This window comes from Acipenser ruthenus, chromosome 26 (genome assembly GCF_902713425.1).
Source record: "Acipenser ruthenus chromosome 26, fAciRut3.2 maternal haplotype, whole genome shotgun sequence".
Classification (NCBI taxonomy): domain Eukaryota; kingdom Metazoa; phylum Chordata; class Actinopteri; order Acipenseriformes; family Acipenseridae; genus Acipenser; species Acipenser ruthenus.
In genome coordinates, this window is record NC_081214.1 from 6,594,278 (window position 1) to 6,619,508 (window position 25,231).

A 25,231-nucleotide genomic window follows, 5' to 3' on the forward strand; every position below is an offset into this window, starting at 1 on the left:
TTTCGTCTGCAAATTATTTCTATTACAGTAGCTGCTGCACTACAGACCTTCCTCGTATATGTAGCACCGGTGGGATGCAAAACACGCGATAACTATAGTGCATCAGAGATACAAGCCATTGCATTGCGTTTCAGCCAGTCCATTTCAACAATCCTGGACTCAAACAACTCCCTAGTTTGTAGAGAGCTATGCAAAAAAAGGATATGCATAGATTGTGCATTGTTCACCTATGTTTCTGCGCTAATGTAGCAAAACTGGTAGAAGCTCCAGTAGGCTTTGATTAGTTCAAATACATGTTGCCTATGTTATTAAACGACAGCTCACAGGTACATTTAGGGTTGCATCTTAACTGATAAGACACACTTTTAAGAATGTATGTAATAATTCCTACCGCCAGGTGGACGTTTAGAACCACAGAAAGATCACTTTTAGTGGCCTCTTGAAAATGTTAAATTTGTCATAAGGTTCCTGTCCGTGTCTTGCAAAGTACATTATATATATAAAAACATTGTGCTTGAAGTACAGCAAATATCTGCAAATACAAAGTGCAACAAATTAAATGCAGCGCAGTATCTGGTATATACAATTCAGTCGTAACGACCTGTGTGACAAAAAAGATTTTATATATAGATAGATAGATAGATAGATAGATATAATTTCTGGAGGAAACATAAGTTTTGCAAAGCAAAAGACGAGCCCAGCAAACCTTGTCAAGTGTAGAACCGCGGCGTGGGGAAGCTGTTGCATGAAAGGTAAGTTAAAAGTTTCTAATGCACACACACACCAAATAACAAGAACTCACCGTTTGGCCCAAATTTTTCAAAATTCCTTTTCACTTGCTCTGTTGTCAGTCCAGTATTTTCATTTACCCCGAAATTACTTAGAACTTCAGATACCGATTTAATGTGTGCGTTCTCCATCTCCGCAAAGAAAGGCTGGTATTACTTGAATTGATTAAAACCCCAGCACACTTCTCCCCTCTCTCTATCTGCACCCTATATCGCAACAGTCCAGCGCTGGGTACTGCGTGTAACAATGAACAATGCCACCTGCCCCAAAAAGCCACCAGCTTCAAAATCAGCCTCCGAAATCCTTGCGCCCTGTGGAGGTTGGTATCGTCTTCCTCAGCCGATAAGATCCTTCGCTCTACTTAATCAGAAGGTATGTTTGGCACGAGGGTCCGCCCCTTTTTTTTTTTTTTTAGCACTGCCCTTATTTTCCTATTGGCTCGTGTTACCTGCGATTTGTATAGTTCTAAAGCAGGAACTCCTGCGTGCGGCTGTTCTTACTTGTCCGTGCCAAAGCCTCACTATTGTCAATGCGCATGTATAACATGGCATTTATTAATTCAGGACACGCCTGTGCTGGTAACACTGGTTTCTCTCGACAGTCGGTGTTGTTTGCATGTCTGTTACGGAAGCTAGATAGTTGCTGTGCTCGCTGTATACCTGCAGCTTTGGAAGTGTCTGTCAGTCCGAGATTTAGCAGCGCGCGTGCACACGCATAGCCACCCTCTTGATCAGCCCTTATTGGCTGTTGTGTATTTTTCATATTTGCGAATACAGAATCATAGGTCTTGTGCAACACTTCCTCAGAAGCAGGGCGGCTTTAGTTTAGACTTGTTTAGTTTTGTTTTGTTTTGAGCCGTCAACAAAGTAATACAGTTAGTAAGCGAACTGGTTTTTTTTTTTCTTTCTTTTTTTTTTTTTTTTTTTTTTTTTAAGTGCCAATATTCCTTGAAAAGTGTTTTTTTGTACATATCAAAGCAAAGGATCCCCGTTTGTACAATTTATATCTTTTTTTTTAAATCAATATTATTTCCATGGAAGTTATTCTAATTGTTGGTGATTAAAAGGATTTATTTGATATCATCTTCTTAATATTTATAGAATCTCTTTAAGGTGTGGGGATAGGGGTTTACTTGCTACTGTGTGGAATCTTGTGGTGGAGCCTTAAGGCCGGATACACCCTGTCTGTGGAACTCCTTGTCGAGATGCTTTCAGGATACAGGGTCTGTTCACACATTCGAATACTCTATAGGTGTAAGACTTACTTATTTAACAGGGCCTGTATTACTGCAGTAGTTTGGAATTCTTTTTGGAAAGTGCCTTGCAGTGCATGATGCAGTACATCAGACCTATCCAATTTTTAAGATAAAAGATTACCAGGGCGTTCTTTAGAAATGTTTATTTTACTAATACGCTGATTAGCAGCAACTACACTCGGCTTCAATAGCTTTCTGGTTGCATGTTTAAACACAGCATCAATGTGCTGCATTTTGACTGTACCAGCTTCTTCCTAACACTACAGACTGGCCTTGCAGTCCTTTTCAACCCATTCAAAACCTCAAATGGGATACATCAGAAGAGCTGTATTGTGGAGCTCAAAGAGCCAGCCCTACCGCACATGAAAACATGCTGTAGAAGATTGCATTGCTTCGTATTTTTGTTTATGAATCTGCAAACTGGTCAAGTGACTTTTGAGCTTTGAGCCCCAAGCCCACAGCTCCATAAAATGGAGTATTCTCCAGGCTATTGTTCTCATTGGCAATCAGTGGTGCTAGTGTTGGAAAGTGCTTCTTCAAGCAGTGGCCTGTAGCTCAGATGAAGCTAGTTTAACATAGATGAAGCCTATTGTATTGAAAAAAAAAAACACATAATTGATGATATATCAAATCCATGTATTGCATGCACAGGTTTCCTAAGTATTTCCTATCATGATCACTCTGTGATTTGCATTCTGAAGAGGAGTCATACACATCACTATGTAAGCCTATAAAAGGATCAATGCACTGCGTTAATCCGTTAGGAAGTAATCATTCAGCTGGATGCTAGTGCACATGCATCATTGGAGTTTTTGTTGGCCAAGCCCCTAGGAAAATACACAATCCAGTACTCCTGCATGTTCACACACTGCAACAACAGGGCAATGCTAAATCCAGTCAGGTAGACAGGTCCTAATAAAGTGTCCAACCAGTGTATATATCCAAGGAAGGAGATAAAATATGACGATTGTGTACCCACAATTACTCTTCACAAGATTCTGTGAAGGAAATTGCAAAAAAAGTCAAATGTTTCGCATCATAGACTACAGACCACAATCAACAAATACAGAAAAAACAGGTAGCTATGAAAACAAAAGTGGCCAAGGCAGAAAGAGGAAAACAACTAAAAGAGAAGACAGACGGATTGTTCGAAAGTCCAAGGCTTATCGTCTTGGAACTTTTCAGCTCCAAGAGGAAACCGTATGCGAGAAGAAAAACAGACGAGAGGTTGTCAGGATGTTGTGTAGTGCCTACGGTAAAACAACGTGAAGGTTTGGGGTTGTTCTGCTGGTGCACAAACAGGAGATATAGTAAAAATAGAAGGTACACTTGTAAAGGAACAATCTCATTCATTCTTCAGCGTCATGCAATATCCTCAGGAAGGCGACTTGTGGGTGAAGGGTTTGTTTATTAACATGATATTGACACTAAACACACAGCCAGACTACACCTCAATTACTTAAATCAGAAAGAACAACAGGTTTTGAAATTGATGGGCTGGCCTCCCCAGTGGCCTGACCTTGACCCCATTGAAATGTTATGGGATGAGCTTGACAAGAGTGTGAAAAAGAAGAAGAGTGCAGCCATCATAAATACGCTCTGGGAGACGATTAGGACTGAATGGACAAAAATAGACGGTGACACAATATTAAAGTTGTGACAGAATGCCTAGAGTATGTCCAAGGGGGGGATATTTGATGAGAAAAGTTTGCAGTAAAATGCCTGCAAAACATGTCCTCTGTTGCATTTTCTTTTGAGAAGGTTAATAAATGTTCATACACACAAGATGGTAAGAAAGAAATGTAACGCATATTATGTGCTGAAAATATAGAAGAGCCTACAAATACATTGGGCTTGCTTTGTGAAGCTGTTGCACAGGACTGTCTTGTGTCCAGTAGCAAGGTGGGAAGGAAACGTGGAGAATATACAGATAGAGTCAGAAATGAAAATATACAATATTCTGACAATTTCATTTAGCGATTTTGGTAATACCTAGGAAGATTTCCTAGAGCTTCCCCTTTAATGTAAAAAATCAAATCCACAAACGAGCGACAGCAAGCCTGTTTATCAAGAAATGACCTTCGTTGCCTTTATTAATCAGAAACTAGGAAAGTGTTGAGCTGACTGACAGACAGAGATGTCAGATTGCAAAGCATATCGCTCACTGCTATCCAACTGCCTGCCAGGCTCGACAGGGATTTAAACAAAGAAACAAACAAACCTGCAAACACAGACACACTGCACCATGTCAAGACACACCGCTGATGAGCACAACAGAGAGACAGGCAGAACCATACCGCAGAGACGCTGTGACAGGGGTCTCCCCCTTTCCTCCCTCAGGAAACTGTGTTCACACTAACACAGTGTCAAAATACACCGGCCTTGAACGCAGTGTTTGAAAAACACAAAGGGGCTGTCAAACTGTTCAAGATAAGCAATGGTTGGCTTTTAACATTGCTTTTAATAGTGCTCTACGAACTGGATGCAGTAGAGTTCTGTTGACTATTACACTAGCATTCTATTACAGTAGCGTTCTGTTGACTAGTCAACAGAACTACTACTTCACTGTAGTAGTAGTTCTGTTGACTACTACTACAGTGAAGTCTACAATTATATTGTGGCTGGTATATTGCATACAAGTAGAAGTCAAGCCAAAGCTAGCCATATTATGATGATCACTACATTGCATATAGAGAGAAACCTCTTAAGGCCAAGGGACCAACAAACTGTGGCCTTAATATTGAAGATCTAATAACATTGAAGTCAATGGAACTGGGACTAGAAATACGGCTGTAACAGCAGGCTGGCCTTTGTACCGAGGTGGCTTTTAATTAAGGTTTTGCTGTACAGAAAATAATTCAGGCTTACATAAAGTCACCTTAAAGGAGTGCTCTGGCAGTCATTTGTCTATGGCTTTTCTAGGTGTGTCTAATTTGCATTCGGTTTTGGTTCTAGACTTGTAATTATTTGCATGATGAGCATGGAAATGGAAAACCATGTCAAGCAGACGAGTCAGCACCACCTGGAAAGACTTGTCCGACTTCAGTGACAAGACAAGAGGTGGGCAGTCAAAACAGGCTGTGGGACTCCACAGTGAAAGCCGGGGTGGTGCAGCAGGGAGTATATCAGACGTCAGACGTCATCCACCACTGGGACCTGGTTCAAATCCAGCCAGTCCTGCTCGTTTCAGCCCAACATGGAGCAGCACACATAATAAAACCACCATCATGACAGGCACGGAAACAGAAATGAAACAATGAAACTATGAAATTAAAAACCGTCTAATACCAGAATTTTTTAAAAAAAATGTATGTAATACAATTTCATTGTAAAATTAGAAAACAATAAGATAAAAAGACAGTTTGTAAAAACAGAACAATTAAAAACAGTCTATTAAATGATCCCATTGTGTATTGCCCTGAAGAAACACTAGCAGAATCATTAGCAGCAATTGCGTTAATTTGCAACAAGTATTGCACGGTGGTTCTGATAAAGAAACACACTGGTACTATAGCGTGAATGAATTCATTCCAGAACATGACAATGCCTCAGTAATGGTTCTGTTCTACCAGGATTACATTGTGGCTTCTAGACTGGAAGGGAGGTCAGCTGTAAAATAATTCATTATTACGAATACAGAATCGGAATCGTCTAGCAGACAAAAATCTATTTTTAGACATTGAAACCTATCGATTGAGGTTTAAAAAACTATTTGTAGGAGTAAGAAAATGGAAGACAGAAATTCTTGCAGTCGGATGTGAAAACGACCATAGATGTTCACACACCCTATGCAATATCACAGTGCTACAAGGCATTAGGCTACGTAAAAGAGCAGTCCGTTATTTACTGTGTTAAATCCTATTTTTAGTCTGTGCAATTCCCTCCTGTATTGAACTGCTTATTCTTTTCTGTATGCTTTTCATCTGAATCTTTAGATGGCCGAGATTAAGCTTTACTTTTCTTTATTTATGTTTTTTTACTAGAAGAAAAACAAACAAATTTAAGATTTTTCCATGGCTTGTCAGAATATTAAATTGAAATCCAACATTAAGGGATGTGAACACGTTTATTTAAAATGGCTCACAAATGGAAAAAAGTGTTTTTATTTCAAGCTAGCAGGTGATGTTAAGAGGCTTTCGCATATGCTCGTAGGAATGCCAATTTAAAGAGCCGCTTTAAATGTCCTTTTATTTATTTTAGTTCTCAATTGCATTGTAATATATGGTGTTTGCAATAATCAAGTAGTGTTTAAAGTTCTGTTGCTTCAATACTGAGTTGTTATTATTTCATCTCAATCTACCTTTACCTGGCTTTGGGCATCTTGCCTGGCGAATCCTATGTGCCAGCCTTCCTCGTTCCATTCAAATCAAGTGACAACATGACCTGTCAGCTCTGCCAGCCCCACCTACTCTACATATTATATTTTTTGCCAAATCTAGCAAGGCTTTTAAAGGGCAGTTATACAATGCAAATTACATTCTGAGATGATTTACCAGCTAGAAACATTGCAGGAGCTAATTGTAAGCACGTTTTTGCAGACAGTATCCACTGTTAGTGGCATATATGTTTAAATGACTTGAATTCTGAAAGATCTTATGATTGTGTGTTTAAATTTCCGGAGACAGATAGTATCCTTTGCATCATTTTGTCACGTCCCACGTCTCTCTCTCCCTACACAGCAGTATTGCAAAGTGGCCAGCTGGCTTCGTAATCTTTCCCTGTATGAACAGTGCAGTGTATATTTATAGCAGGATTAGTGATCTCTTATAAACACTTGCCGCGACTGATTTCTAATTAGAGTTCGAAGGAGCGGCGCTGTGTATTTCAACAGCTGTGCCTGACGGACTAACTCTTTTCCCGGCAGAGTAGTCTCTGCGGGAGCTCTCAATCGTAGCGCCGAGTTGGGCCGTTTCGGTTTGCCTTGTGTGACAGGAGTGGAAGCAGGGGTCATTTCACACTCGGCTGCACTGCCACAACTTTGACAGCATATGTATAAAAAATGAAAACATAAAAAGGCCTACAAGTCAAACCCAACGGCAGCCTCAGTACCGTCAAACAGCACATGCATCTCTAACGCAGCGTCACACGTGGAATAATTATCCATACAGGACGCTATACCTTAGTTGTGCGGATCCTCCTTTGTCGGAACATTGTCGGTTTGTACAAAACCGTTGGAATAGGAGTCGAAAGACCAGGTTTTACCCGCAGTGCGTGAGGGGGTTGTTTTTTGGTCAATACAAATACATAGAGCAGGGCTTCCCACTCCTTCTCCTGGGGACCCCATGTGTCTTCTGGTTTTCATTCCAACTGAGCTCTCAATTACTCAATTACACCCTTAATTGAACTCATAATTAGCTTAATTAGACCTTTATAATTGTTCTCAGCTCCTAAAAAGTTGCAGAGTTCAAGTTACTTATCAGTTCAATGAAGGGTTTAGTTAAGAAATGGAGAGCTCAGCTGGAATGAAAACCTGGACACACCCCAGGACCAGGGTTGGGAAGCCCTGACACAGAGAATGACCCTTTTAGTATTTATTATAATACACTTGGAGGTAGTGCTTCTGCAGTTAAGAAGTTTCTCTATCATGCCTTAATAGTTCATAAGTTACCAATCTGTTGACCGTGAGCAAAGCCTAGGTCATGACCATGCCATGAATTCAACACCTCTACCACAGCACAATAACAACAAGCTCTGTCTCCTTACAGACTACTTGTGGTTATATTTACCCATATATTCCAAAGAAATACTTCCCATGTAAGAATGAATCAGTTACTGCTAAAACAATTAAATGCCGTTTTGCATTCTTTATCCTGTATGTGTCTTTACTGCATTCGTCCTCTGGAATGTATATGCCACACCTGTGGGCTTTGATCAATTTAAAAAAAGAACGGTGTCAAAAAGAACGAATCAAAGTACGCTGAGCGAAACAGAAATCTTGAAAAATGGCGGTGGGTACTTCTAAAGACCTTGGTAAAAAAAAACAACTGGAATGTATCCCTAATATTAACAATATCTCAGAATTAAGACACAAAGACTGCAACTTGCAACATTTGCTCATCGGTGCTTTCACGGCAGTACTTCATGTTCATCGTATCATCTTAGTCGCAAGTCAGCAGATTGAAACGTATTTCTTCCAAATGGTATCAGAAAACGAACAGCTGTATCATACTTTTTCTTCAGCCAACTAAAATAAAATACTCAATAAATTGCATTTCTCTTCAGCACGCCTAATAAAATAGCTTTTATACTGTACCTGAAAAATGTAACAATGAACAGTGACATTTTTAAAAATTAATTGGTAAGTGATTTAGAAGTGCATTTGTGGATGCAGTTCAAGAAAGACGAGTCAGTTTATCAACTCAAGAGCACTTGAAACTCATTTGACCCCCTTAACCATTTTAGAGCTAATGTACTAAAATGGCCTCTTACACAGTGTTACAGTGTGGCCATATAATTAAACAGCATTTCATTTAATAAAAACTCCTTATGAACAGTAAAATAAAATACCTAAAATCCTTCTTTGGGGGGGGGGGGGGGGGGGGCAATTGACCTTTGAACCCCAGGACCCCACTCAGAGTTAATACAAACACTACACTCATGAATCTATTCCTTATGGTGACATGAAATACATTTTCTACTGTGCGCTAGGTACTGTTCACAACCAGAAGAAATGTAGGAAGCGGTTGCAAAATGTCTGTGGAAAGTATTACTACATCAGTTTGGGTTTGAAGTCAAACCGGTTTGAAAACCAGACAATACATTTGCACAGGCTTATGTGGATTCGATTAACAAGCTGCTGGTTTGTGGAAATAGAGGCGTTGTTTGCTTTGGGAGATTTTCCAAGGGTGTTGATTTCACTCAAAAGGAAACCCTTTTATAAACAACAAGCGGCTTGTGGTGGTGACCAATTACAAGATATAGAACACAGCCATACATTAAGCAGCATGTGCGCAAACATACAGCCAATGATATTGGTGCTGTGCGGCAATTCTAATCAACACCAAAACCAGGCCTTGCTGGCCACCCAGTTTGTTTACATGCTCCAGCCTTCTCATCTTTTGGTTAAACTGTGGATGAAACAGGCATGCTCCTGTCACTACCAACAGCAGCAGGGAGTTCTGCTCCTACTCTGTAGCTCAACACATGCTGTTTTTATACCTTGATAACATGTGATCACTTTACAGAAATACCTGACATTTTAACATGTTTCTGAAATATGGAAAAACTTTTTAATACTGAAGCTAGGGAAGAAAGTTGTACACAGCCAGAAAGAAATGATTTTTTTATGTAACATTGAAAATACAACTTAGCTTTAAAATCCTAGTTTTAATTGAATTAGCATCCATATATAACTAGAAACCAGTTCAACTAACTCTCTGCCTTGCTGAAACCGCTGCTTCTGTTTCAAATATGCAATAACGTGTGCTTTATCATACTAAAAGGGCAGTTAAGCAAAGATCAATACAAACTACAAGCAGTGTTGTTGAAAATAAGCGGCAGAGAAGCATGTCATGCAGGCATCAAATGTAAATTAGAGCAGCTTTGAATGTGTGACATATCTTTCAGCATGGTGATAAAGACAAGGGAATTATTAATAAGCCAGAGATCACTCTTCTGGGGTAATGAATTACTGTGACACATCAGCTATCCATGGGGGGGTGAGCAAACCCCAGTATTTACAGCGTGCATTCATTTCAGGACGGGCACTATGGTCTAAAGTTATGAACAAGCCCAGTTTAAATCAACAAAGAAATGATGTCTATCTCTTCCCTGTGTCAGTAGAAATGTTGCTAGTTTTTAAGTTGGTCTGATTATCTGCACTCATTCAAACTGGGTGCTATTGTGTTAATTGAGTGGAGCAGATACAGTCCACGGCTGCCGACAGAGACAAGCCCATTCTCTTATGTAAAACCAGCAGATACATTGTGTACAAATACTTAGTGTACAAACTTGGTTCCTATTCATTTAAGGAAATTTGTACACCATACACTGCTTGGCCACTTTATTAGGACTGATCTGCCTGATTGGATTTGACATCGCCCTGGTGTGGGGCATGTTCTCCTGGTATACCCTAACCAGTATTTAGCATCGAAATAGACAGCCTCCAAGTCTTTCACAAGGCACAGCGGTGCTACAATATGATTATTATTATTATTTTTATTATTATTATTATTTATTAACAGACGCCCAGGGCGACTTACAATTGTTACAAGATATCACATTATTTTTACATACAATTACCCATTTATACAGTTGGGTTTTTACTGGAGCAATCTAGGTAAAGTACCTTGCTCAAGGGTACAGCAGCAGTGTCCTCCACCTGGGATTGAACCCACGACCCTCCGGTCAAGAGTCCAGAGCCCTAACCACTACTCCACATTGCTGCCTGAATGCCTGTGAATGGTTGGAGAGACTGGAATATGGGTATAAGGCTGAAGGATGCTGCAGTATGGAAAGGCACCACATACTCTGCTCAGTACTAAGAGACAGATGGCTCAATTTGCCTAAGCTCTCCGATCCTCATCTACTTGTTTGTTGATATAGTAACCACACAAGATGAGCAACTGCAGTTTAATGGCAGCGTTAGCTAATAGCTACATTTTAGTTCGTGCTTAAGTGTGTTTATAATGTAAATGCAGTTAAACATTACTAGAACTACATTTAAAATGCAGTTTAAAATCAGGCAACTGCATTTTGATGGTACAGCTATGGCCAAAAGTTTAGCATCACCTAGAATTTTGTGATTGAGACATCATTAAAAAAAAAAAAAAACATGAGCATAATTTAGATTTTTTTATTTAACATCATGTAGTCAAAGAAACTACAAAATGAGATCGCAAAAGTCTACCGGAAACCACAACAGTAGTACAGTATTTCATGTTAGATTTCGAAATGTCACATTTTTCAATTTCTGTGAGATTTCCGTTGTGTATGAAAAACTACAAAGCAGTATGTAATTAAATATGCTAGCGTAACATTATTCAGCAGGTTTCATTCAACTTTAGTTAATTCCATAGGAGGATGCACAGCTTTTGAACACAGCTGCAGTGTTACTGTAAATGCAGAGCACTGCTGTTGAACTGCAGTTTGCATATGAGAACTGCACTGGAACACATGACATCATTTTGCTTACAGGTGAACCATTGCAATGCTACACTGGAGCTGCTTTGACTATGACTTTCTACAGCCTCATGACTGGTGACTGTGATAATTCACTGCAGTAAAGACAATGTGCTACTGTGTTACTGTGTGTTTAATATGTGTTCCATTGTCCATGCTGTGGTCTGCTTATAGTTCTGCTTGGGTAAAGGGTACTGTAAGGGTAAGAAAAGAGGAAGCAAGACTTGCAGGCATTCTTAAACTAACATCGCCGAAGACAGCGCAAACCAGAAAACGCCTGCAAGCACTTCTCTACCAGGGTATTTCCTGAAGAAAACTCATCAACCACAAGGTTCTCACAGTGTACCGGCTCTGGCTTTTTCTTTTGGTTCTCCGTGCTTATGCAAGAGCTGTTTATTTTCACAAGTTCCACGTGGCCAATCCTGTGCTCCTGCCTACCACACTCATACAGTGCTGGACTATTCATACTACAGGGGGTGGAGGAAGAATTAGACACAACACTGCCCAGCATGGGCAGCGAGGGCAGGAGGATGCGAGTCTGCAAGGGGCTTAAACTGTTCTGGAGGCATCAGTGAGCACTCCTCAGTGATTACTGCCTCTAGTTCCTTTAGGGAAGCAGCAAAGTCAGATCTAGAATCATCTGGAATTTGTGCAACCTTGGATATGCCAATCAAGCAGCTACTCCAGCCCTGTAGAGGATCTGCTGTATCATCCCTGAAAGCGAGACTTGCAAGAGGGTGCACTACACCTCAGCAATGCATGAACTGCTTTTAAAATTAAACTCAAGATTACATTAAAAACAGTAGCCTTGTCACATGGACAGCTTCTCAAAGCATTTTATTCCAAATTGTAAGAGCAACTGCAACTCTACTTATGAAGCCCTGGTTTGGTAACTGAGTGTGTTTTTGCATGAAAATAAATAGTGTCCCTTCTTTTCTCCCCCTTTTTATTTCCATGGCAGCATTGCAAAGTGCTGACTTTGTAGCATCATTTGTTTAAATAATCAGCCCCTGCTTATTGCTCTGGTTAGTGTATGTTATCAGAGCTGGGTATCCGGGGAAGGCTTGCACACACAGCAGACGTAGACCACATGGCTGTGTTTGGTTGGGCCTGTCTAACATGAGTGAGACTCAGGAAGGAAATGTATTTACTCTCTGTTATGCTGTTAATAATATAAATAGCAACGCGCGCTGAAGCAGGAATCTCTTGTTTACCAAAGGTCACTGTCAGAAATGGAGAAGTGAGCACTGAAGATGCTGTACAACATTGTTCCTTATTTTTCTGTTTTTGTTTATGATATAATTTTACTTCCTACAACGCAGGAAGTGAACGTACAGTATAAATGCAGCCGGCACTGACTAACTTAAAGACACAGAAGTAGAACACATTCGAGTAACTGCAATAAGAACATCTTAGAATGATTACAAACATCATGAAATGGATTCCAGAAATGTTAGGAAAGCTAGGCAAGGCTTTGAAAGTGTTCTGCATTTTATATGCTATGTTGCCATGGAAACAGAACACTATATTGAAAAAAATATCTGCTTGTAATCATCATGCAAATACCTAGTTGTGTGAAAAAAAATCTATCCCTATAATATACCTGTTCGGCAGCTTCATTTGAAAGCAAACTGTCGCTATTAATCGCTCTCGCTACAATAAGCACAGTACAACGAAGAAGAAATAACAGATTCAAAATAAAGACACAGACATTCAACCAAACAATGACGAGAACTCAGAAACAACGAGGTTCTGACCAGTAAAAGAAAATGAAAATACAAGAAAAACACCAATATAAACCTCACAGAGTAGTATTTGCGTTCCGTGGGAAAAACAAACTCAAATTACACGATGCAGAATATCCGCTATCATGTTTATCTGAGTTTTAATATAATCCCCCTTTTGTTTTACCATCATTAACGTTCTGTATGATAATTTCACCCAGTAAGGTTTTGTCAGAAATATTGCACATGGTGTGGAATTCGAACTGTCTCAAACTTTTGCATGCTTTAAGAAACATAGAATACATAAAATATTAGATGGGTCAGAATACTGTAAAGCCATAAATATTTGCGACCAAAATATTTGAGGAATCAAACCCTCAAACCTATTTTGCTCCAGAAATGTTGGCGACCTGCTGCAATACACACAGTGTGTATTGTTAGTGGAATTTGATTTTGTGCCAAAAACATTTGCATTTTTTTCATGCGCGAATATTTATGGCTTTACAGTATATTATTATCACACAATTACTGTCCAAAGCCAACTCCAGACATATTTTGTTGTGTGATAATGAATTCTGACCCATAAATGATTCTGTTTCTATTCTACATTTCCAATGATATTCAGAAGCTGCTACTCAGCTGCCAGTGTCATGTTTGAGGCCTGTGGTATTCATCAGGTCCTCCCACAAAGAGCTCTAGAGTGTGTTTACATGAATCACTGAAGGCACCATTTTCTTAAGTGCGTAATACAGGAAGCAAAAAAAAAAATAAACCTTTAAAATGACTCCGCTCTGTCTACTTTCTGCAATGGGGGTGGAGTGGGCATATCCAAATATGTCAGGGTCTTGCATTGTTAAACCTTCCTCTTTTACAATCGCTAGAATGAAGTATGCAGTGCAATGCACGTTCATAGAGAATCAGTAAGAATATCCTAATGGGCACATTTTGCAGACACACGGTATTACCAGCAATGGCACTAGAGTTGGACTTGGAAAAAATATTGGTATGGTCAACTGCATGGTCATGATAAATTGCAATAGATGCATGTGTGCATCAGTTCATACTGTTACATGTTACATGTTGTAATGGCAGCCTCATACTATTGTAGCAGCCCTTGTGCTACTATTTCCCATTAGTACAGACCTTGCACCACTGAATTGAAGATCATTTATTAAGGGTGAAGACAAACCTAAACGAGCTATTAGCAATTACACACAGACTGCAGCTGTTTGTCGGCAGAAGATTTGTAATCAAGGCAAACAGACAATTGATTCTGGCTAATCCTAACAAAGTATTAATCCAATGAAAAAGCCCTCTGGGGTGTATAGTGCTTGGCAAGGCAAGCTCCTGGTCAATAAGGGCTGGAAAGCACTGGGTTCCTCTCAATGAGTCTGTCTTGCAGTGACAGGAAGTGTGCTTCCTTAAAGGGGTAATGCACTATTCCACACACGTAATAACACTCACATATTTTCCAAAAACAGTTCCTAGTACCATACTAGGTTAAAGGAAGCTTGGTTTTCTTTCCTTCTCCAGTTATAATAAAAATAGGGAAAATATGTTGTGGTTGAGTCCGGCCTTCTCCTCACTTTTTCAGCCTTGCTTGGGTGTCAGTGTGTCTACCAATGGGTCTACCTTCCTGCCCACTGCTTAGCCCAGCTAAGCTACACTCTAGAAAGATGACTGAATATTTATTGCATGGGATTCTTACACAAATAAAACTACTAAGAGATATAGTTGTGAAAAACAGCAGCTTGGTATGGGTATGAAATATCCGAGTCATTTTAACAAATATATTCTTCATGCTGTTTAGGTTCACTTGATATATCATTTTTAATACCCATACAAATTTGCTCTTTATTATCATCCAAATCTTCCCTCCTGGTTTCACTATGGGTTTAATAAGACGCATCTGAACTTGTTACCCATACACTGCAGCTAATTGAATATTTCAGGTTAAAGTTTAAGGGACATGAGATTTAGATAAATGCTGTTTTAGAATAAATGACAAAATAGACCTCACTAAGGAAACAATGTATGTCTCATCATTCCAGACAGTTAGCTACAGTAGTTTACTGTAAGATGGATTCTCCCTAGCTGTATGGGTTTGTTTTTAGCATCCTGTGTCCTGCCTAGATGTGTTCAGAAAGAATGTGCACTGCTGCCATTGAGGAATCATTCCTGTTATTGTGCAAAGCAGCATTGCACAATGATCCAGGCTGTCAAGTATAAACACACTTATCCAGGCTGACAAGTTCTATTTTGTCTTGTTGTACACGCACCTCGTTCACAAATACCAATATATTTAGTTAATAAAACAGTATTTGTCACTAAATATTTGACTTGTGCTGCATTTGAAACTAACCACCCACAAAGGGATGTGTTTGCTTGTTTACGGCTTTAGTCTGTTCGTACTTTTTTTCATTTATATGTTATAAGACACTATTTTCAACTTCCATGCGTTCCTGTTTGACCCTTTACTGTTATCGAGTAACATGTTGCAACAATGTGGTTAAACTCCAGGGTCACTATGAGATAAGGCTTCTGCAGGTTTCCCCATATGAACAAAATGCATATGCAGTCAAATGAATGAAATCATTAAAGGCAGAGTACAGTCCATTTCAAGCTGTAATTATTCTAGAACTACAGCACAATCCATTCCCACAAGTAGTTTAGTGAGATCCTTATCCTGACAACACACTTAAATTCACTTCCTGTGCAACAGGTATTTGTCCCCTTCCTGACAGCACACATACACACACACTTCCTAAAAGCGAAATTCAAGTTTCTAAAAGCTATGTTATCACTCCTTGTAATATAAGGTCTGCTACATTGTTATTATTATGAATTAAAATGTGCATTAATTGTATTGTATTTTGTGCTCCTAGAAGGGGGTAGGTTAATTTTCACTACACGTCCAGGTTAACAGACCCCTGCTACACAGCTGACAGAGCGCTCGCAGTGGATCATGGTTTATAGATCGGCCTCATCATTCCCTAACTCTGGGAGTCTTTCATGTGAGGGGTATCCTTTCCAAAGGGGAAGTCGTTTAGGAAATGGTTAACCCTGTTCACACCCTTTTGATAAAGAGAGTCCTGTCAAAATAAAGCCATGAGGAGTGGAAATAGGAGACCAGAGACCCCCTGTGTCTGATTAACCCTAAAAGCTGTAAAAGGGAATGTCAGTTTATCTGAGTTTACCTGTGGGCAGTAAATGTTATTACACACTGGCTTCCCTTTACTGTGTAGAGACCCTTATGGTTCTTCACTTTTACATTAATTGCGTCAAGTAAAACACTATAGATAAACTGCTGCATCCTGGTTCTTTGCTCTAGGTCACATGGTCTGACAGCACCTATGGAGTGAGTTTGATCTGCATCATCCATAAACATTCAAATCAAAGTCAGACGACAAACGTTTCAGCCAGCGTCTTCGTCAGTCAGTTTGAACCCATGAATAAATGAGGTTCCAGGAAGCAGGAACACATTTCCACCTATAGTGATGTCTATGACATATCTGCATAAATATATTTTCCAAGAACAATCTGTTTCTTCCTAGTATCGCTTGCTGTGGTCATATGGCCAGATTGCAGCTAGACCATTGGTGCGATACTGAGCTATAGCACAGGAAGTAATTTAATACCAAGAAGTGGCAGTAACTTTTACTTGTTTTGCCTTGTCTTTGAAATAAATATAAGCAAATAACAAAAACCTCTTCACAAGAAGAGAAGGGTGGACCAGTTCTCCCACTTCAGAGCCTATCTCAAATTCTTTCTGATTTATGTTGAGCTACGGAGCTTGAAATGGGTAAATTAGCAGACGTTCTTTTCAGCTCATTTCTAATCCTCATGAATTATTCACGGCCTCACTCACTCACTGAGTCAAGACCTGCCGTGCCACGCTCTCAGCCCTGCAATCTATTTTAAAATTAAATAGATTTCCCTCGCAAACGCCTACACAGACAGCTAAAGCACAGACGTGTAGCTTTCCTACACACACCACACTGAACTGGAGTAACCCAGGCATCATCTTTGAATCCTTTTTCTCAGAACTTTGAAACTTTGATTCCAGGCTTAGCAGCGCAGTGCCTGGTGCTTTGTGAAGTTCTTGTTTGTTTGTACATGGTGGTGGTGTTTTTTTACATTACAGAGGTGACTGATAAAAACCTGAACTGAAAACGCATGACATTTGTGACCCAAAGCAGTAAGTCTGTACAGGCAAGACCACATTTTAATTGTGGTCTTGCTGCTATCATTTTAAGATCTAACAAAACAACAAAAGCTGAAAAAGATGGAACTCACTTTGCATTGTGTATGAACAGGCATGAAAACTTTTTAATTGCTTCCTTAGCCCCTTAAAATGGGTGAAGCTAACATGAATCTTATCTGTCATGCACTTCCATTAGCGGTATACAACAGTTCTTGAATGTGCAGCTTTCAAAACAGATGCATGATATCGCAAACACGCAGGTACTACTCTAAATAAAAGCAAGTTCTCAGTCTGTTTGCCTTGCAGGACATCTGTGACTAGATCATTTCACCTCAGCAGTTTCTTCGGGGTCAAAGCATCTTACTGGCTGAAAGCATGTCAGTCATTAAGGGAAGTAGCTGATTGGTTACTGACACCCTGAAGGGGTGGGGACAGTTTCACTCTCCAGTTGAAACAGCTATACAAGTGCAAGGCAATCTAAAAAGCAAGGACTGCGAGTGTAGTGTAGATATGATGCTTTATGAAAATACAGGGTGGCTAAAAGAAAAAACGTTTACAGTTAATGGATTCATTATTTTGTTAACTACAACCACAATTGCCAATTTCTGGATACTACCAGCCTCACAAAACAGCACTGCCTCTCTGAATAAACAGCTTTCATATCCAGGTCGATTGTATACTCCACCCCCTCATTAGAACTCTCTCTAGCCTAACAGTCTCTCGAACTATCCTTTGAACCTCATTACCTGGCGAGCTGTACAAGCCCTGTCCTTGAATGAAGATGAATCATACAATGTGCTGCTATCCAGACTCCTCTCTGTCCCCTGCTTAACGAGCAGCTTTCTTATTGGCAGGCTCTCTGATTAATCCCTGTCCCGGTAGCCTAGACCGATTTCAGAACTGACTGGCTGGATTCACACTGCGGTGAGGGCCCTCGACAAGGAGAGGGGCTCACGTTTTAAAGTCGTTTTTTTGTTTCTTTCGTTTTTAATAATGTTTTATTGTTCTGAGTGTTCCCAGGTGTACTCATTTGTCCCTATTATAGTTTTTAAATGGCTTTGTGCTAAATTCAATAAAAGAAAAAACAAAAAAAGCTATCCATTATCTTTGACTTCCTCTTTCCATAACGTGAGACCTTTCAACTCTGTTGGCCCAATAAATAAATAGGCCAATTGTGCGCCGCCCCCGGGGAACTCCAGTCCACGGTCGGCAGTGGAATAGCCTGGACCCGAACCGGTGACCTCCAGGCTATAGGGCGCATCCTGCACTCCACGCGGAGCACCTTTACCGGCTCCGCCACTCAGGGTCCCCCAGTTATACATCTTAACCATATTTTACAGTACAGTACACAAGACAGACAGAGTTACAAGAGGAGGCTCTTCAGTTTGTCCACTTTGAATCTACAGTTGCTTATCCGAGCAAGTGAAACAAGATTAATAGGGTCTCTCTCTATTGATTTTCAAAACCTCAGTATCCTCCCCTAGGCAGGATAGGATGCAAACAGATAGAAAGCTGGTGTAGATTTGAGCAGGTGCTTTCTAACCTTCATTTCCAATGCAAATCTACTTTGGAGGTTCAGAACCCTCAGAATGCCTCATTTACTTAGGCAAAGTCGAGGGAGGAGCAGGGAGGAGCAGTGGTTTTAAAAAATACATCCAATCGGTTTACCAACTGGGGTACAGGTTGCTGAAAACCAGTCAGCAAGCAAGGAAGGAAGCCAGCCTGTCTACCACCCTTACAGCAAAAACATTATGAAATCTTTCAAGATTCCCAGAGTAATCTCCCTAATGAAAGTACTATTGATATCTCAGTGGCTCTAATTGCAGCAGAAGCACACTGACTCAAAGGCTTACATTTATACCATTAAATACAGTGTGTTTGCAGCTTTTATTTCTATAACAAGTACAACTAGCAACATGGAGAGATTATGTACTGTTGAACTATAGGCAGCAGAGGTGTAGACCTCAATCTGAGATTTTCTTGAATTATTATACAAATTCACATTTTATTAGTATACTGAACTAGTCACACATAACAGGCAATGCATTTATCTAATTTCCACACAGTCATCTTCGTCAGCATTTTTAGCCTTCTTAAAGTTTGTGGTAGAGGAAGTTCCTAACACTCTTTGAATTGCATCAAGAGGACTACAGTACTACTGACTGAATCAGACAGTTGTGCGGAAGATGCAAGTCATGCAACTTAGCTTGCCTGTGCTTGATTACACTACTGCTGCCTATAGAAAACACCACCAGACTGGTGTTCCGTCTCAGCTACACCACTGCATTGCAGGTCCCTTAGTACAGAATCATTGCAACGACAGTGCCTCTATTAAACAGCCATTCAATACCATATGGGTATGACCTTCACACTCTTAAGCAGACAAGCTTAAAAACACTTTTACATCCCTGCACACCACAGGGAGAAAAAAGTTAAAATACAACTTTGATTTAAGGAACTACTAACAAAACCAGTGCACACGCATATAGAGGGTGCTGATCAATCACGTGCTAATGGCATAGTACCTGAAAAGGTCAAACATCTTTCATACAAACAAGAGTTTATTTGATTATAGTCAAATGCAATCCAACAGGTCAACAGAAGGGTAGCTTTGTTTGTAAAAGGGTTGTAAAATCAAATCAGTTTGCCGTGTAGACAGACAGACTTGATCGGACCCTAAAAAATTAGGACCCTAAAAAAACCAAAATGCATCAAAAACTAAATGATTAATAAAATGCACATTTCTTTCACTTTATTTAAAATTGCAAGAATCAGCACTTGCAGTCCATAATTTGAGTTGATTTCCGAAGTGCAAGGTTTAAATAAATTAGGTACCCTACAGTTGTAATTCAAGAAGGATTTCAACATTATTCTGTTTGCTATCCCTATAGATCTACTATAATGTGATAAGGCTACACAAGTAGAGTATCCACTATACGACCATCATTTCAAAGTATTTAAATGTCTAATACAAGGAGGCTGGTGATAATGAATTGCTAAACGGGAGCATGAGAAACAGAACTTGTTCCCCATTGCAGAGACGCAGTGAAATGTAAAGCTGCAGTTTTTCCCCTGTGCACATTCCACTGGGGTAGATGTAGGTGTACAGGTGCTCGAGACACAAGCGTAGAGACCCTTCCTGAAACCTAGCTGGCTGCCACTTAAACGCATCTCATTTAGCCCACTGGTTTTCTTTTGTTCTTAAAACTTGTTCATATAGTTGTTGTTTTTTAATTATATGTCTCAATGATGCAAAACATTTGGCCATAGCTCTACACTGGTTGCTAATCCTAACCCAGGTTGTTTTAACTGCTCTGGAAACCAGGTTATCCTAATGAAATGCATGCCGATAGCAAACTTCAATATCATAATTCTGTGATAGGTGTGCAAAAAGATACAGCCGCAACAAAAACATTAAAACATGTTTTATTACAGCGCAGATTACCATCAGTGCTGTGAACAAAATCACTAATCCCAGCAGGTTTGCGTTAGTCTAGAGCAGTGGTACTCAGCTCTGGCCCTCGAGATCCATTCTAGTCCTGGTCTTTATTCCAAGCAGGTCCTAAATTAGTTAATTGCCTCTTAGCAGCTTCAGTTAATTACATTAGAACCTGCTTGGAGTAAAAACCTGGACTTGATTGGATCTCAAGGGCCAGAGTTGAGTGCCACTGGTCTAGAGTATTAGCACAGCATGATGAAGCTCCTTTCTGAACTTACATTTGGGTAATGTAAGCTAATTCTTACACAAACACTACACTCACAATAGAGAAAGATATCCAAGTTAAAGAATTACTGGGGAGTCGTGTTGATTGGAGCTAAACCATTGGTCTATAGAGGCTGTGTTTCTGGTTTGCTTGAATCAACTTTAAGCAAGCTCTATGATTAATCACTGTCTCTGTGAGTCATGTGGTTTGGTGACACCTACAATTCCTAAAAATGATAATGGAGTGATAAACAAAAAGGCTCACAGAGAGAGACAAAACTCCAACCAGCCTTTATCGTGAAGTGTGTTTCATCCTTGTTTCAGTGCAATATTTAACATGTGGCATTCTCCCCGGTACTGTACATTCAAATATACAAAGAGAAGGGTTTGTGCATAGTTATTAAAAAATAAAAAACTTCTAACTTACTATATAAATGAATATGTGTGTATCTCTATTGAACACCATGGGCACTATACTTGAAATATCAGTTAAGTACATGACATTATTTTTAACACAATATGTACACTCTACAGTCCTCTGCAGTTTCAGGCTTGCTTCATGGACCATTAAATTACCTGGGGCTCCCGGAGGATCCACCTGGGTATGGAAAATGTCAACGCTAATAAGAGTGGGGGTTTGAAACAAACATTTGCAAGGTAAAGTACAACTTGTGTGCTTTTGAAAGACAAAGGACTGCTTGCTTGAAAAGGAAGGCAAGTGTGGTAGCTAGCAATTTACTGTAAAATACACACCTGCTGCCACTTCAAATACTCAATGATAAACTGGTAAAGCGATATGAAACCAAGTCAAGTAGGCCATATTCTCCCATCCCTATGGAGCAATTACACATCGAAACAGAAATGCAATCACAGCGCACTGCAACTTAAGTCTCACAGTATGGAGAACTCAGTGCTGGGATTTTATTTAGTTCTGGGCTCTCTGAACCGTCAAATTCAATACAAGGAGATCAGTCGTGTGGATTTTAGAACAAGCAAAATCAATATTGCACTAGTATAACTTTTAGAAGCGCATTTGACATTTTCCTCCCTGTAATTATCCTTTTCACAGCCCCGCTAACTTTTTTTTTAATTTCTACTCAATTTTCTTAACTTTGAAACATCTGAAGGTTGAAATGCATGCTGGTCTGCTGGAATGGGAGTGCTCAGTCATATATGTGCTGAGTCGTGTGGCCCTTTCGTAGTTAACTAGCTTCATTCACTGGTGCCACAGTTTCAGTAAAGAAGACGGTTGGCACAGTATGTGTTAAGTGGAAAGGGAACTCTCTCTCCATCCAGCACAGAAAGCAAGGGCGACATCAATAGGTGCGGACCAACATGGAAGTTGCTCTACAGTGATGTACCCTCAGAGATCTTTCAAGTGAAGAAATAATATTAGAAATGAAAGGTTCAATGAAAATCATCTTTAAAATGACATTCAGAATAGTTTAATGCTAGTCTAAAACCTTTAGTACACAAATGCTGCAAACATGGAGCAACAGTTTAACCTATTCCAGTAGCTCATAATAATTCTTTATATAGTTCCTCTTTGCATTGTCTGAATGGCACACGTGATGCAGTGGTAAAACACTGATCTTATGCAGAATTGTTCTGTGCAAGTACTTTAAGAGAAGTTACAGATAAGGGCAACTAGGCTGATCCCAGAACTTAATGGCTTGAGCTATGACTACAATGAGAAATGAAATGAAGAAATGAAGAGAAATGAAGTCTCTTTAGCCTAGAAAAAAGAAGGGAAAGAGAGGACTTGATTGAAGTCTTTAAAATCATAGATAAAGTTAACTCAAGACATGACTTCAAATGTAGCACAGAGAGAAGAACAAGAGGGCATAAATGGAAGCCGAGTAAAAGAAAGTTTAGAACAGAAGGTAGGAAGCACTTTTATACACAGAGAGTTATAAATGCATGGAATAGCTTTTTGTGCTTTTAAATGAGTTCCCCCTCAGTAGGGGTCAATCGTGTGCTAACAAAGGACGAGCCTTGATGGGCTGAATGGCCTTTTCTTGTTCACAAACTTTTCTTATGTAAAACTTGTATTGTATGCAAAACTGTTTTGATTAAGTACTTTCAGGTAATGTTTAGTAGTAAAACTCTAGAGAGCTTCACTGGTGCAAAAGGGATGAAAATAGCCCTGTGAATTGTTTTTGTATCTAAATACTGCAGTTTAGATCAAGCAGGTGTTAAAAGGAATTTCAGGGGGTGCTGACTTGATGACACATGTGTAAGGTAATTGGGGGGAGTTCTATGAGCAGCACACTCGAACAATCGGCCTCTATGTGTTAGCAAAAATGTAGTGTCTTGTATATTTCATCTGTCAGGTTTATATTAAGTTTGGTCCATGGTTGATTAGCTCAGTTCAACTCGAGAGTGTGAGGTAATGGTTTGATCATCCGTTAATTTAGGTACATCAGCTCTAAGATGCAATTCACAAACTGCCTTTTCAGTGGCTTTCAATTCTCTCAATATTTGAAGAAATGACTTGACAGCCTGCTTCACTAGCATCCATCCGTGTGAAGAACCAGCATCTCAAATCAGCAAGCGACTCTCTGCAGCCCTTCTGGATGAAAATCCCAAATAGACTTTTTAAATCTGAAGGACTTTTGGCTGTCTTTGTGGTGGTTGGTTGTAGGTTGCATTTTTTAGTTTTTTTGAAAAGATAACGAACGCCAGTCCCTTTTGCTTTCCTGAAAGAACACTTGTACAGTCACTGTGTTGTTATTTTACAAGAAGTGATAACTCTTGTGTTTGTTGCTTATTTTTAGGAGCCCCAGAGGGTATAGAATGGGTTACCTCGCTGTTTTGTTGATGCTGAATCACTGGGATGTAATAAAAAGACATCCAGCATGAGAGCATGTGCGATAGATAAAAGGACATCAGTCAACTCTCAACAGGACTAGCAGTTGTTATTAGCCACACAATACAGGTAATAACATTCATCCCCCACCACAGCATCATATACAGTTTGGAGCGATCCGTAACATAAAAAGGTACAATCCCTCTGACCTGCATCAGGCGTCTGCTAAATACACAAATAATAATGTAAAAGGTAGGCATAACACACGTACAGACAGACTCGAAGTTTCATCACAATCGGACAAGCGGTTCTCTTTAAAAATGTAAAACTCTAGTGTGGCCAGCTCCACTATTTCCCCATCAACAAGGATGTCCCAAAAAGGGAATGAATTCAAAAAGAATATTGTTGCCATACATGCCTCCCAGAGGTCGACAAACTAAATCAATCAGTCACGTCTGGGTTCTTGCCTTCTCTGTGTGGACAGAGTCTCTACTTGCCATGATTTGATCTAAATTGTTTATCACAAACCGAGCCTTATCTGTGATCAGTCAGCAGGAAAAGAAACTAGGGCAGCGTTCTTGAAGGACCCTCTGCCAGCTGTAGAGAGCACGAGTGGCGCTGCACACAGGTGGGAGTGGCAGAGAGGGGCCCCTTCACATGGCAGGCCAGCTGGCTTTGGCAGCCTGCCCTCCAAACAGGAGCTCCAGTGTCAGATCTCCAGATCAGTCAGGACTCCAAGGTAGGGATTGCATATAATATCAAAGTTAACTTAATACTGTGTCTCCAGATATCCAAAATGGTTCAGCTTCTGTTGTAAAACAATTATTGAAGATCTACTTACACAGTAGTGTGCAAATTTATCAGAACACCTCAAGATGTGCAAGTAATATCCTTTGTATACCTGCCTGCATGAAAACCACAGGGTGTGAAAAAATTAAATGTCTGGTAAATTATCAGTGATATAGAAACAATAGGCACTTCTGTGTGAAAATGTTAGACCACTTTGTGCTTTAATTAGACATCTTAAATAACTTCTAAAAAGTCTCATGCATTTTACCATTTGTGGCGATGTGTTCCTTTTCTCTTACTATTTTAAATGAATTGCACGTGTGGCCTATTAAAGTCAACAATTAAATCAGACAATCACTAATTTGCCTGTTTTGACGATTTTCCAACATTTTCTGTTCCAGTGGTTTGATTTCATATGTACAACAAATCAAAACTACAGAAGCAATGGGGTGTTGTAATAACTTTGCACACGACTGAATACATTGTGCACTAATACAGCATGCCCACATATTGTATTTATACACCATGCAATCATTGAGAACTCAGTGAGCCGTTAGTTTCATCCCCCAAGGATGTGTTTCTCCATTGCGGTTTCGATTGGTAGCATTCAACAGATTTTCCATTAAAACCTTCCTTCAGGTACACTTCTTATCAAACTTGGACAAGCGCTTTTGAAAACGTACGTATGGACACCCTACCCCAGCAAAATATAGTAATAACAATAACAATAATAACAATACAATCATTAATAGTTCTATTGGATTAGCAAATTTTAAAATCAACTACAAGTCCAAAGCTCTCTGACACCCCAGTAACTGAACGGGTACTAGAGTGAATG

The 25,231-nt window shown here is 39.7% G+C and overlaps 1 protein-coding gene across 2 annotated transcripts in view; it reads right to left on the reverse strand.

Moving 5' to 3' along the window:
• The window catches only part of LOC117430875 (sarcoplasmic/endoplasmic reticulum calcium ATPase 1-like), a 68,078-nt gene extending 66,638 nt beyond the window's left edge, over positions 1-1,440 (reverse strand). The window contains exon 1 of one of the 2 annotated variants that reach the window (XM_059001601.1): positions 803-1,440. In XM_059001601.1, the coding sequence (XP_058857584.1) occupies positions 803-920 (118 nt within the window). In that variant the 5' untranslated portion in view covers positions 921-1,440. The remainder of the gene's footprint in view (positions 1-802) is intronic. The other variant, XM_059001600.1, reaches the window with a different exon arrangement.
• Between the last annotated feature and the right edge of the window lie 23,791 nt (positions 1,441-25,231).